Genomic DNA, 15,077 nt, shown 5'->3' with positions numbered 1-15,077 from the left:
GAGCAGAGTGGGAAGGAACCTTGAATGTCGTCTCACCAAATTCTCTCATTTTACAGAGAAGGAAACTGAGGCAAAAAAGAGATAAAGGTCTGAGGTCATACAGGGAGTTAATGGCAGAACTGAGGCTTGAACTCAGGGCTTCTGACTCTGAGTGTACTGTCCTTTCCACTACACTAAGAAATCCTGTATTTCTAGACACAAGGTGTTGGGGCTGGGTTCCAGGCAGTCACCCCCCTGAGGAGGTTCTTTGTGCAAGGGGAGAGCTGAGTTTCTCACTAAGGGAAACATTAAAAGAGAGGCAGTTTATCCCTATGGCAAGAGGTATCCTTTGTGATCGATTGTCCATCGGAGTGGCATCCACAGAAAGGAGAGGTCTAAGTGGCATCCTGATCCCAAGTCTCTTCTTTGGGACCAATTCAAGGCTTAAAATTTTTTTTTCTTCCTTCCTTCCTTCCTTCTTTTCTTCCTTCCTTCCTTCCTTCCTTCCTTCCTTCCTTCCTTCCTTCCTTCCTTCCTTCCTTCCTTCCTTCCTTCCTTCCTTCCTTCCTTCCTTCCTTCCTTCCTTCTTTTCTTCCTTCCTTCCTTCCTTCCTTCCTTCCTTCCTTCCTTCCTTCCTTCCTTCCTTCCTTCCTTCCTTCCTTCCTTCCTTCCTTCCTTCCTTCTTTTCTTCCTTCCTTCCTTCCTTCCTTCCTTCCTTCCTTCCTTCTTTTCTTCCTTCCTTCCTTCCTTCCTTCCTTCCTTCCTTCCTTCCTTCCTTCCTTCCTTCCTTCCTTCCTTCCTTCCTTCCTTCCTTCCTTCCTTCCTTCCTTCCTTCCTTCCTTCCTTCCTTCTTTTTTTTTTTTTCTGTAGGATGAGATCATCTGGGCCTGAAAGGAACTTTAGGTCCTTCAGTGCAACTTTCTCATTTTATAGATGAGGAAACCAGGGCCCAGAGAGTTGAAGTGTCTTGTCCAAGGTGACCCAGGTAATAGATCCAAGATTATGATTAGAGCACAGCTCTACACAGAAACCAAACAGTCCCCTCTCCTCCCACTCCCAGGTTCTTGGGGAGGCGCTTATAGAACAGGTTATCAGGGTCAGGTTATGTCCAGCCTGAGTGCGTCTGGTTCAGCATGGATTCATTGCCTGGGAGCACTGAGAAATCAAGTGACTTGACCATGGTCATAGAGCTAGTATGTGTCAGAGGCAGGACTCGACCTGAGTCTTCCTGACTCTAAGACTACGCTGAGCTGAATCCGTCTGGTTAGCTCCATTTGAGAAGAGAGACTTTAGGGGAGCTTGTGTGTGGAGTTTGTCAGGGCATAGCCACATCTCAGGGGTGGGGAGGTGGGGAATGTCCATGTCTGAGACTGGTGGGCACCTGGCCAAGTACTGAGAGGAAAGCCAGGGGTCATTTGGTGCCTGGGGCACTGGCTACATGGTGCTTAAAAAGAAACGGTCACGGGCCGAGCTATGAGAGGATTTGATGTGCTGATCTGCCCTTTCACGTATCCTTTCATTTGGGGCTGGAATCAGAATGAGGAGTACAGGGTGAAGGCTACTCGAGATGAGGACAGATCCATTCTGTCTCCACTTCTTTCTTCTCTGTTCACATCCCTCTGAGGGATGGGAAGTGGGAAAGGAGAGGGGATGGGAGGGTGACCCTGTTTGAGAAAGTGCCAATACTGGGTTGTTAAAAAAATAAAACATTTTCAAGCAGCTGTAGAGGATGTGAGATGTCTGAGACAAATGGGAGGTGGTGCCCTTGGTAGGATGGCATTCAGAATGAAGTGGTGATGAATTCGGGTGGGCACCACGAAGGGTGTGGACGGGAAGCGACTGGTAACTGGATTCCTTCTTTGCTTCCATCTCTGGGCACTTGGATTCATGACATGCTAGGGGAAGAAACATAGGTTTGGTTAATTTTAGAAAGAAAAAAGAAACCAGTGATGGATATAAAAGAAGACATCTTCATTCAACCTTCCCCCTCTCCTCTCTACTCACTGGTCATGGTAGGGGAGTTGGAATACTTCTTGTTCTCCATTCTTACTTCCGGGTTTTTCCTCTACCTAAGCAACTTCTTTGAGATTCATGCTACTCAAATTTATTATCCAACCCCATCCCAGTGGCTATTCTCTACTAACCCTCAGGACCTGTGGCATACTGACAACCATTTAACAACCAGCTCTCCAGAACAAAAAAAAATGTCCATACCACACACTTTTAAGTTTAACCTGCACCATTAATATTTCCTTTATCACTTTCTTATGTGTAGAAATCAACAGAACTATATATATATATATATATATATATATATATACACACACACACACACACACACACACACATATAATTTTTTTTTTTGGTGAGGCAATTGGGGTTAAGTGACTTGCCCAGGGTCACACAGCTAGTAAGTGTCAAGTGTCTGAGACTGGATTTGAACTCAGGTCCTCTTGACTCCAGGGCTAGTGCTCTATTCACTGTGCCACCTAGCTGCCCCCAGAACAATAAATTATGTCCTGTTTTGTAGCATTTGCTGATTTACAAGGTATTAATTTAAATTTATAAAATTTGAAATTTATGTGAAATTTAGGAAAATTGTGACATTTACGAAAATTTAGCAATTGGTTCTTGAGTGCTGGTGTGAGCTGGCTCCAGCACACCCCTGCCTAGGATGCTTATCTTATTTCTGTGATAACTTAATTGCCTGGCTTCCAAACTTTATCCTTACCCAAATTCCTGCTTTTACACTAGGGGACTCCAACACGCATACACAACCAAACCTCCCAGTTCCCCAATCTACTTATTTCTCATGACCTAATCCCCTATTCTACCATGTAGAAATGGTCATACTTTTGATTTTGCCATCCCCAACTGTTCTATTTCAATATTCAGGAACTTAAAAATTCATTTCTTTCCTCACAATATTTCTTAATTTTATCTTTTCCTTTGCCATATGACCCCTGAGCCTGTTCTTCATTCTCATTGTAATTGCCAATCTCTCTTCCCTGAGTTCTTTCGTAGGCCATCACACCTGGACTGGCTATATTCTTCTGCCTTCCCTATCTCTATTTCTTGGAGATTCAATTCAATTCTACATTATCCTCCACATTTGAATCCCTTGCCCCTTTGTTCTATCACCAACCATACTGTAATGATTGGAATGACGCCACCTACTGGAGACTTGCTGTGGGAAAGCTCCGCCATGAGGAAAATGCCTCAGAGGCATTGTGGCTTTTCCTTGGCGTCAGGAAATGACGTTTGCTCATGGGTGCTGTCTATCAAGGCTACCAGCCAATCAACTTGAGGAGCCTCCTATGGTCTGGGAGGAGACAGGAAGGAGGAAAGGGAGCCTGCGCAGAGAGCGCTGGGGCTTTTTGGCTTCCTGACTTGATGGTGGTGGCAGCAGAGGACTTCACAGGAAATTTGAGGAAAGATAGGAATGCCAGGCTGTTGGAATTCTGTTCTCAATCTTTTTCTTTTTATTTTCCAATAAACCCTTAAAAACCTAAACTCGTTTTATCAGTGATTTTTAGTCAGTTTCTCCCAAAACTGGGGGAACAGATTAGAATCCACATTTAGAATCTTAAATTACACAATACCTTGCAAATCCTAATTTTGGATTGCTCTCACCATCTACTGCCTTATTTCCTATTTATGTGCTGCTGAATGGAGTGGGGTAAAAATCATGAAACCATGCTGAGTCCACTACAAATTTATGTTATGTAATCTCATCAGGGCTCTCACTGCAGCAAGGCAATCTTTTTACACCTCCCTGCTCACTATACTATCCCGTTCACCATAGCAACTATTTCAAATATTTTTAATCTCTCCTTAATCCCCATTCCACACTTCTCACACTCTTCTCCTAACCCCCTTAAGTAAGGATCTAGATTGAAATTTCACTGAAAATTTTAGGACATTGGCTAAGAGTTTTCTCTTCTCCCCTCTTCATCTCACATTATTCAGATATCTTCCTCTACTATCTCTTCCTTCACCCCTGTCTGGTGAAGAAATGATATTTTTCCTTGCCAAGGCCAATCCCTCTGTATGCACCCTTGATCCCATTCCCTACTTCCCTTCTGTCTTCCCTTGCAGATTGCCCACTATCATCCCCTTTCTCTCTCAAATCTTCAAAATCTCCCTGTCTACTGGCCCTTTTCCTGCTGCCTATACATACACTTGCATCTCTCCCATCCTTCAAAAACCCTTATTTGATTCAATTATTCCTACTAGTTATCATTCACGACCTCTCTGGTCTTCTGCTGAACTCCTCTAGAAAGCCACATATACTAGTTGCCTCCATTTCCTTTCCTCTCACTTGCTATTAAACCTTCTGAAGTCTGGCTGAAGTCAACTTATCACTGAACTGAAACTACTCTCTCCAAAGTTATTCATGGTTTTTGGCCTGCCATCCAATGGCCTTTTCTCAATCCTCATACTTCTCTCTGCATCCTTCACGGCTGATCACCACTTTCTTCTGGTGACTCTTTCCTCTTTTGTGATGTTGTTCTTTCTTGGTTCCACTCTCACCTGTTTAATCACTCCTCAGTCTCCTTTGCTGGATTTTCATTCAAGTCACACTAATTGTGGTTGTCTCCCAAGGCTCTGCCCTGGGCCAACTTCTCTTCTTCCTCTACACTATCTTGCCTCTATTTCCAATGATCACCTCTAGATCATTCCTAGACTTCTATATCCAGCCCCAGTCTCTTTCTTGAACTAGTTAGTTCCATCACTAAGTATTTTGTGGACATCTTGAACTGCATGTCCCAAAGTCAGCTCAAATGAACAGGTCCAAAATAGAGCTCCTTATCTTTTCCCCAAAACCCTCCCATCTTCCCAGTCTCATCCAGGCGCACAACCTCGATATCATTCTTCACTCCTCTCTCACACTCATTACACATTTCCATCCTATTTCTAAGTCTTGTCATTTCTGCCTTCACATATCTTATATACATTCCCTTCTCTCCACTCACACTGCGGCGTCCTTAGTACAGACCCTTATCACCTTATGCTGGGATTATTGCCTTGTAATTGGTCTCTCTGATTCAAGTCTGCTCATTCCAATAAATCTTTAACTCAGCTACCAAACTAATCTTCCTAATGCACAAGTATGAACTCATATTGCCCCAGCCTTCAATAATAAGCCTCAGGGACTCCCTATTATCTCCAGGATCAAATATAAAGTCCTCTGCTCAGCACTGAAATAACTTTCATAACCTGACCCCTGCCTACTTGTCTCTTCACTCAGTCTACAGTCTAGCTACACTGGCCGACTCATTCTTCCTAACACAAATGCCACTTCCCAGCTCCCTTTTTTTAGGATTGTTCTTCATGCCTGAATACTATTCCTCTTTATCTTTTCTCCCTAACTACCTTTGAAGAACCCAAGCTCCTTGAGGGTTGGGACTATTTTTGCCTTTGTATTGTATAGCATTTAGCACGGTGCCCGGCACACAGCAAGTGCTTAATCAACGTTCATTGATTGATTGATTCACAACATCCCCAACAAGAGCTTACCCAGCTTCTGCTGAGACCTCAGCGATGAGGAACTCATTACCACTTGAGGCAATCCATTTCACTTTGGGGCAGATCTCATTATTAGGCAGGATATCATTATCTCCACCTTAAACCTGCCTCTCTACTATATCTCCCAATTTCTCCTGGGTCTGTTTTCTGGGGCCAAGCAAAGTTCAGTCCTTCAGATACTTGAAAAGTGACCACATCCCCTCTAAATATCCTCCGATCCATCCTTAGTTTGGCATTACCTGCCATATAAATGCTAGTTATTGTTATTATGAGTGTTATTATTATTGTTGTGTCCCTGAGTATTCACTTAATCTCTAGTAGTCACACTTTCCTTAACTGTAAAAATGAGAGGTTGGATTAGAAAAGGTATTTACATAGCATTTTTTGTTTTGGTTTTGTTTTTTGTTTTTTGTTTTTTCAGGGCAATGGGGGTTAAGTGACTTGCCCAGGGTCACACAGCTAGTAAGTGTCAAGTGTCTGAGGCCGGATTTGAACTCAGGTACTCCTGAATCCAGGGCCGGTGCTTTATTCACTGCGCCACCTAGCCGCCCCCATGTACATAGCATTTTAAGGTTTGCAGAGCACTTTACAATTATTATCTTGTTTGATCCTCACAACAACCTTGGGCAGTAGGTGCTATTATCATTCCTATTTTGCATTTGAGGAAACTGAGGCAAACAGGTGAAGTGACTTGCCCAGAGTTACACAGTTAGTGTCTGAAGCTGGATTTGAACTCAGGTCTTTCTGATTTCAAGTGCAGAGTCACTTAGCTCGAAGGTCCCTTCTAATTCTATATCTATGCTCCTCTGCCATCCCGTGAATCTCTGAAATAAAGAACTTAGTCCTAAGTTTTATGCACAAACCTTGTTTCTTGATCTTCTGTGACCACTGAAGATCTGTTGAGGAGGCAAAGGAAATGACAGTGAGGTGATTACTCTGTGTATCACCACCTCTTCAATACAATAAGGGTCTGAGATCTCCAAGTGCGCCCTCGCCTCTGGCTCTCCACCAACTGAGACGCCGTCCCTCCATGCCTTTGCAGACAATTTTCCTTTACTTGTGGTTGATAAAGTCCATCAGCTAGTGACTCTCCCTGTGGCCAGGAATGTCCCCACGCCTAGTGAGGAGGGAGGGTCCTGCTGGAGTCAGGCAAACTGCCTGCCATGCAAAGTAGCGCCAACCAGAGCCTGCTCCCCCTTGGCATAGCCTGAGTCCCCTCCGCACCCTGTCACACGAGGAGAAAGATGTTCAGCGTGGGACACGCCTAACAAATGCTGGGATTCGACTCCATTGCAAGCTATACAGAACCAATTATGTGTGTAACCCTAAGACTGTTACATATGTGACGTGCTGTGGATACAAAAGCTGAAGACCAAGCATCTTCTGCCCTCAAAGGAACTTACATTTTTGGGGAGGGGGCAGGGCAATGAAGGTTAAGTGACTTGCCCAGGGTCACACAGCTAGTGTCAAGTGTCTGAGGCCAGATTTGAGCTCAGGTCCTCCTGAATCCAAGGTCAGTGCTTTATCTACTGTACCACCTAGCTGCCCCCAGGAACTTACATTTTACTGGTGGGGAAAAGGACTCACTGCAGATACAGACAAGTAAATATGAGAGCATTGGAGGAAAAGAGAACACTAGGGACTGGGGCAATCAAGGGAGTCTAATTCCCAGAGCCTGTGTCTGAGCTGAGCCCTGAAGGGAGATAAGAATTCATACAAGCTTCATTTTAGACATGGGAAAGGCTGATTGTGCAAATGTTTGAAAGTGGGAGCTAATGGTTGGTCTGGATGGATTGAAATGTGCGCAAAGGGAAGCAATATAAAATAAGACTGAGAAGGTAGATGGGAGCCAGAGTATAGAAGGCCTTAAATGCTAGACTGAGGAGCTTGCATTTTATTTTTGAGGCAACTGGGAGCCGGGGGAGGTTTTTGAGTAGAGCAGTGACATGCTCAGACTCATGCCCTTGGAAGACTCCTCTGGCAAATTTGTGGAGGGAGGACTGAGAGACTGGTGGTAGGGAGATTAATGATAGATGGCATAAGAAAGGTTTTTTGAAGGCACTGAAGAGAATCCAAGCTCAGGACTATCCTATCATTCTAGAAAGGCTTTAGGTATAAGTTCAGCCACAGAATCCCTTCCAGCTAAGCTGAGAGAGGCTCACCACCAGAGGACTGAAGATTTTTCTTCAGCCCCTCCATCTGATCCCAGTGCTGATGGGTACAGGAGCTTTGGCTTGCTCTGTTTTCCAACTCTGGCCAATTTGGCACCCTTCTTGCCCCCCGCCCCAAACAGCTTAGTGGCTCACAATATTGGTGTTGGACTTACACCCAATTGGCTTAGCTCCCTGCAACACAGAACTCCTGAGCACAAGTGATCCATTAGCCTCAGCCTCCCTTGTAAGCATTTGTCACCATACCCGGTCACCTGGGAATTTTCCTGACAGTTGTTAAGGAAGGAGGAAGTTTTGCAAAAATTTAGTCGACATGCAAACTTTCTGGGCTAAGCCCATTCTATTTTGTTTTGGAAAATCATAGAATCTCAGAGTGTCAAAGGACCTCAGAGCCCACTGGACCCAACTCATACCTGGACAAGCATCTCCTCTATAATGTTAATTTCCTTTTTTAGAAGTTAATTTTATTTATTTTTTGGGTATTTATATTACCTCCATTTCTGAACATATCCCTCCCTTTTCTCCTGCCCCTCTCCTTAACCTTGTAATAAAGAATAAAAAAAGAAAGAGAAAAAAGCAGAAAAATTAACCAACACACCACCTGAGTTTTGAAGTATATGTAATGTTCCACACAATGTTCCCCTACTTCTGCAATCAAGGGAAGAAGGGAAGGAAGGAGGGAAGGAGGTGCATTTTCTCATTGCTGGGGTCGAGCATGGTCATGATAATTATACAATAGTCAGTTTCATTTTGGGGGGAGGTAAAAGATTAATTTTTTTTTTTGCAGGGCGATGGGGTTAAGTGACTTGCCCAAGGTCACACAGCCAGTAAGTGTCAAGTGTCTGAAGCTGGATTTGAACTCAGGTCCTCCTGAATCCAGGGCTGGTGCTTTATCCACTGCACCACCTAGCCACCCCAAGATTAATTTTTAACAATCTATTATATATAGTTATAGAGTGTCTGCCATGTCCTTCTGCTCCTCTCCATCCCTTCCCTTGAAGGATCTTACTCTGTGCTAACTTTCTAGATTGGTAAAGGTATTAGCCATCAAGGTGTGATGGAAAGAAACTAGGACTGAAGAATTCAGGATTTAGAACTGCAAGGATATCCTTGTACATCCTTAGACATCCTATAGTCCAGCTGACTCATTTTATAGTTGGGGAAACTGAGGCCTAGAGAAGGGAAGTGACTTGTATAAGGTCATGCAGTGGGTGAATTAATTATAGAGATGGCATTTGAACCCATGACTTCTGACTCTAAATTCATGCTGCTGTTCATTATGCCATGCTACTTCTCAAGACTTTGAGTTACAAGACATAGCTCTGCCACTTGTTAGCTGTATAGCCTCGAGCAAATGATTTAACTATCACGAGCCTCAGTTTCTCCATCTGTAAAATGAGGAGGATCATCCTTGCATGACTTACCTTATAGGGAATGTTAGGAAGAAAGTGATTTTTTAAATCTCAAAGTGCTATGGAAATCAGAACTATCTGCTGTTATCAGATATCATACCACAATCAATTATTTACCTTTCCTCCATTGTCTCTGGCTTTTCTTCTGACCTGTAAGGAACCAAACACATTTGTGATCCCAGGGACTCAGAAACTCAGTGGGTTAAAATGGCCTCAGAAGGCATCTAGACCATGAGTTCAATAGGAACCCCTCTCTCCTAATAGACATATATCTCTAACAGGTGGTTTTCCATCCTTCTCTTGAAGGTTTTCACTTGTCATATCCCGCAGTGCCATAGGTCACCCAGGCCCACCTGAGCCCCTCCCAAGGGTACTTTCCTTTGAAGACAGAAACCAAGAAGAGTTCCTATACCCATAATGCACTATACTGGCTCAAACTGGATATTAGAACTTTTCATCATTGCTCCCTCCATACACCTGGATAGTATGTTTGGGATACTATTGACCAGGACACAGGCTATCCCCATGCACAGTCCCTCTGTCCACTGTTCCTCTTAGGATACACCTTCAAAGTACAATGGCTTCTCAAGTTTCCAGCTGCATTCATACTCACTCTCAAGTCGCTCCCTCTGCTTCCATTCCAAGTCTCCAATACATATTCGTGGATCCCAAGTTCCTTATGCATGCTTGCTTGCTCCGATTCTCTCATTATATAAACCCATATGCACATTCAGATCACTCTTTCTATGTTATGGTTTTCATAGCTACTTGGCAAATCTTCCAAATCAATCTGTATCTATTTCCATATCCATCAGTCAACATTTATTAATCACCTACTATGTGCCAGATACAAAAAAGGCAAAAGACAGTTCTAGCCCTTAAGGAGCTTATAATCCAACGGGGAAGGCAAAATGCAAACAACTATATACAAAGCAAGTTATAGACAGGATAAATATGAAATAAATGGTGGAAAGCACTGGAATGAAGAGGGATTGAAGAAGCTTCCTGTGGAAGGTAGGAGTCTAATCGAGACTTAAAGCCAAGGAGGTCAGTCATTGGGATGGAGGAGGGAGAGCATTCCAGGCATGGGGGCATCTAGAGAAAATGCTGAGAGATGGAATGTCTTGATTGTGGAACAACCGGGAGGCCAATGTCACTGGACTGAAGAGGTGAAGAGTAAGGTATAAGAATATTGGAAAGGCAGGAGGGGGATAGACTATGAAGGACTTTGAATTTTAAACAGAGGATTTTGTATCTGAGGTTATTGAGAATGTGTGTGTGTGTGTGTGTGTGTGTGTGTGTGACATGATTGGTGCTTTAGGAAAATCACATTAGTGGATGAACAGGGGAAGGACCAGAGTAGGGAGAGACTCAACAGCAGGCTACTGCAGTAATCAAGGCATGAGGTGATGAGGGCTTACATTAGAGTGGTGGCAGTCTCAGAGGAGAGAAGGGGTCTAGATCTATCTAATGGTTTGTCTGTCTATCATCTATCTATCTATCTATCTATCTATCTATCTATCTATCTATCTATCTATCTATCTATCTATCTATCTATCTATCATCTAATCTGGTGTCCCAGAAGTCTTAATGCAATTTCTTTTTTTTTCTTAAAATTTTTTTTTTTGCATAATGCAATTTAAACCTTTTAGTAACAGAAAACTGTGCTAAGACTTTTAGGATACTCTGTATATGTGTTACACATACATATATGCACACAAATATACATACATAGTACACATGTGTGTTTGTGTATGTATGTGCACATGTAGACAAAGTCATTGATGAAAAAAGTCATCAGCACAGGACCACAAACAGATTGCTGGGACCCTCAATTAGATCTCCCTCCAATTTGGCATTGACTTATTCTTTTTTTTTTTTTTTTTGGTGAGGCAAGTGGGGTTAAGTGACTTGCCCAGGGTCACACAGCTAGTAAGTGTTAAGTGTCTGAGGCCGGATTTGAACTCAGGTACTCCTGACTCCAGGGCCAGTGTTCTATCCACTGCGCTACCTAGCTGCCCCCCATTAACTTATTCTTGATAACTCTTGGAGTCTGAATCCATTTGAATGTATATGCTCAGCTATCCAGATGTGTCTATCTTTTCCATAAGAAAATTTTCCTTCAGACACTCTGTCAAATTGCTGAAATTGATAGATGCTAAGCCTCCGGCAATCCCTACCCCTGTCAAAAATGGCAGTGAGGTTATCTTTCCTTGGTCAATCTGTGCTGGTGCTTAGTGATCGCTCTTTCTTTGTTTGTGTTTTGGTTTTTTTGCGGGGCAATGAGGGTTAAGTGACTTGACCAGGGTCACACAGCTAGTTCAAGTATCTTAGGTTGGATTTGAATTCAGGTCCTCCTGAATTCAGGGTTCATGCTTTATACACTGCGCCATTTAGTTGCCCCTGATCACTATTTCTTTTCTTTTCTTTTTTTTTTTTTTGGTGAGGCAATTGGGGTTAAGTGACTTGCCTAGGGTCACACAGCTAGTAAGTGTTGTGTCTGAGGCCGCATTTGAATTCAGGTCCTTCTGACTCCAGGGCCGGTGCTCTATCCACTGCACCACCTAGCTGCCCCATCACTGTTTCTTTTTGCAAATCCTCACACTCCATCATTTTAAATGTGTCCTAGAATGTTGCCAGCATCCTAAGGTGAGTTTGCTGGGAAAGGCTTTGCTCTTGTCTCTTTTCTAGAAAAACAAGATATTTTCCTCCTTCCAGTTCTGTTGCATCACTGGCTATATTTCAGCAGTCACTTTCACTACTTTAAATTTCCTAGGATATAGCCTGTCCCGTCCTGGTGACTTGAATATTCATTGAGGTCAACACAGGCAGGCATAGAGCATGGATGGTACAAGGATGGCTATATATGTATGCCTTTGGAGTACAGCTGGATGCTCTCTCCTCATTCATCTTGGTTTTCAGTTCTCTATTAATAATTTTTATTTCATCATTTCTAGTCTTAAATCATTCTGGCAGAGAAAGCAGAAGTTAGACAACAAATCAATTTATATTTGTAAAGTGCTTAGCACAGTGCCTGGCACATTGTAGATGCTTAATAAATGCTAATTCCCTAAATAAGAGTTGAGTGGTTTTCCCTTCTTTCTCATTGATTTTTCTATCCCAAGTGTGATTCTATCCTTTTTTTGGATCTTCTTCTTGGTCCTATCAAAGTTAAAAACAAGAATAGCAAACCCTCCCCAAAACTGAACATTCCTCTTTTTTGTCTTTAGGAGAATTTCATAATCTGTAGCAATATTTTCAAGGTTTCAGGGCTTCCAACAGTATTATTTGTCTCCATATAAATAATTAGAAGCAATTAGTAGTCATCTGGTTTGACAAGCTTTCAGGGGCCCTTCCATCACATGCAAAATACATGTTGAGCTTTTTAATTGTTCATGTCAGGTCATCAAACAGGAGCCTCAGTACCTATGAGTAAAAAGTTATCATCTACCGCTACTCATCTTTTCTTCTTCTGCTTCTCTCTCCTGATACTGCCTGTGGATTCATAGCAGAATTCCTTAGTGCCTAAGCAGATGCCTTTTATTTAGAGAATCTAACTTTTCTATCTACAACAGGGATATCATGAAATCCTTTAATAGTCTGATGAAACCTATGAATCCCTTCTCAGAATAATATTTTTAAGTGCATGAAATCAAATGCAAAGGAAATCAATTCTATTGACAAATGGTTATCAAATATATACATATATGTGTGTGAATATATATGTGTGTGTTAATATATATATATATGTGTGTGTGTGTGTGTGTGTGTTTATATGTGTGGGCTGCTAAGTGTCATAGTGGAGAGAGTGCTAGGCCTGGAGTCAGGAAGACATCTTCCTGAGTTCAAATCTGGCCTCAAACACTAACTAGCTGTGTGACCCTGGGTAAGTCACTTAACGCTATTTGCTTCAGTTTCCTCATCTGTAAAATGAGCTGGAGAAGGAATGGTAAATCACTCTAGTATCTTTACTAAGAAAACCCCAACTGGGGTCATGAAGAGTGGGACATGACTGAAAATGACTGAACAATAGCAATAATATATTTGTATACATGTATATGTGTGTGTTACACACATATACGTGTGAGTGTACATAGCTATATCTACCTATCTATACCAATGTACTACAAGTTAAAATCACCCAATTTACAGGAGGGTCCTTATTTCAAGTACTCAGCTCCAAGTGTTCAGTGGTCCTTCCCTTCTTCTCTGTGTCATATTCTTCCCTCAGTCAACCAAACTCTTCTTGTGAGTCAGAATGTCCTGTCTTTTCAGGTCCTTTCTGTCTTTATTTTTACATCAAAGACCTCTTCTGTCTGTTTTTCAAGGAGCACTTCATTTTGCCCGATAACATCATTTTATGCATCTGTTTTCAGCTCATTTCATTGGTGGTGGGGCTATAGTATGTTGGTTATTAGATCCCAACATGGCCACCAATTTCTTCCCAAACCCCTCCTGTTCACATGCACAAAACTCTTACCTTTCTCTCCTGGCCTTGATTCTTTCTTCTTCATATCTAAAAGAAAGGAAAAGCAAATGATATAGCTCATAACTTTATGCAGCAACATGAGGAGAAATCCTATATCCTTCTGTTCTGGAACACATCAGATGCCCTTAGCTAGACAGTGTAAAAACAACTTCATTTTTGTATCCTAATAAGATTTTTTTGTTTTAAGTGAGGCAATCGGGGTTAAGTGACTTGCCCAGGGTCACACAGCTAGTAAGTGTTAAGTGTCTGAGACTGGATTTGAACTCAGGTCCTCCTGACTCCAGGGCCGGTGCTCTATCCACTGTGCCACCTAGCTGCCCCCCATGTATCCTAATAAGATTAAAATATTTAGTAAAACATTTGCATCCAGTATTGCTCACATTAGCATAGTCAGAGAGGCAGGGCCGCCACCGGTTGGCAGCATAGACAAAGACAGGGAGATACAGAAATTCTGGGTTGGTATTCCCTAAACTGGTCCTTATGCTTTGGTTATAGAGCTGATTGCCTTGACAAGAGAGAGAGCCAGAAACCCAGGTGAGGTGTCTGTGTGCAGCTGTTGGGGGTCTGGTCACACGGGCAGCCTGGTCATGCTGTGTGAAATATGGAAGCACCACGAGGTTGTGGCATAAAGAATATCATGTGACACCCTGTCAGAAGGATAGCAACAGTAGTGATCCTGACAACTCTGCTGAGCCCTTCCCTGTTCCCTCAGGTACAGGATCCCGGCTGCCAGATGTTGAGAGACACTTGGAATTGAAAGGACTGTGTTTCATTAAATCAAGGGGCCCAGAGGCTGTTCTTGGTCCAAGAGCTTTTTTTTTTGGTCCAAGAGCTTTACTCCCTTCCACATACTCTGTGATCCAGCCACACTGGCCTTCTTGCAATCCCTTGCACACAATACTTCACCTGTCAATTCTGTGAGTTTTCACTGGCTGATCTCCATGCCTGGAATGTTCTTCCTCCTCATAGCAGACTCCTGGCTTCCTTCAAGATTCAGCTTCAATCCCACCTTCGGTAGGAGTCCTTTCCTCTGAGGATTACCTCCTAGTTGCACTGTGTGTACATCATCTATAAATAGTTATTTATATGTCGTCTTCCCCAGGCGCATGTGAACTTCTTAAGCACAGGGACTTTTTGTATTCCTAGTGCTTAGGACAGAGCCTGACACTTACCAAATATTTAGTTAATGAGTGTTGACTAACAACAGCAAGTCTAATCTGAATCGTTTCAACATTTTGAGAGAGAAATGCAGGGCAGAAACAATCAACTTTTGCTGTTAAAAGGGACTAGGGGGCAGCTAGGTGGTACTGTGGATAGGGCACCGGCCCTGGAATCAGGAGTACCTGAGTTCAAATCCCGCCTCAGACACTTAACACTTACTAGCTGTGTGACCCTGGGCAAGTCACTTAACCCCAATTGCCTCACTAAAAAAAAATAAATAAATAAATAAAAAATATAGATAGGGATGGTATGTGTTGCCCTCTCTAGTGAAACCTT

At 42.7% G+C, this 15,077-nt stretch overlaps 1 protein-coding gene across 3 annotated transcripts in view; it reads right to left on the bottom strand.

Annotated features, from left to right (window-relative positions):
• Window positions 1-738: 738 nt before the first annotated feature.
• The window catches only part of ATCAY (ATCAY kinesin light chain interacting caytaxin), a 58,316-nt gene continuing 43,977 nt past the window's right edge, over window positions 739-15,077 (bottom strand). For all 3 annotated transcript variants that reach the window (XM_043967277.1, XM_043967294.1, XM_043967286.1), the window contains 4 exons: window positions 13,572-13,607; window positions 9,209-9,241; window positions 6,372-6,404; window positions 739-1,874 (listed from right to left, as the gene is read on the bottom strand). In XM_043967277.1, coding sequence (XP_043823212.1) covers window positions 1,865-1,874; window positions 6,372-6,404; window positions 9,209-9,241; window positions 13,572-13,607 — 112 coding nt within the window. In that variant the 3' untranslated portion in view covers window positions 739-1,864. The remainder of the gene's footprint in view (window positions 1,875-6,371; window positions 6,405-9,208; window positions 9,242-13,571; window positions 13,608-15,077) is intronic.

This window comes from Dromiciops gliroides, chromosome 1 (assembly GCF_019393635.1).
Source record: "Dromiciops gliroides isolate mDroGli1 chromosome 1, mDroGli1.pri, whole genome shotgun sequence".
Lineage (NCBI taxonomy): Eukaryota > Metazoa > Chordata > Mammalia > Microbiotheria > Microbiotheriidae > Dromiciops > Dromiciops gliroides.
The sequence above is the reverse complement of the archived record's forward strand: the minus strand, read 5'-3'. Positions and strand labels throughout refer to the sequence as shown.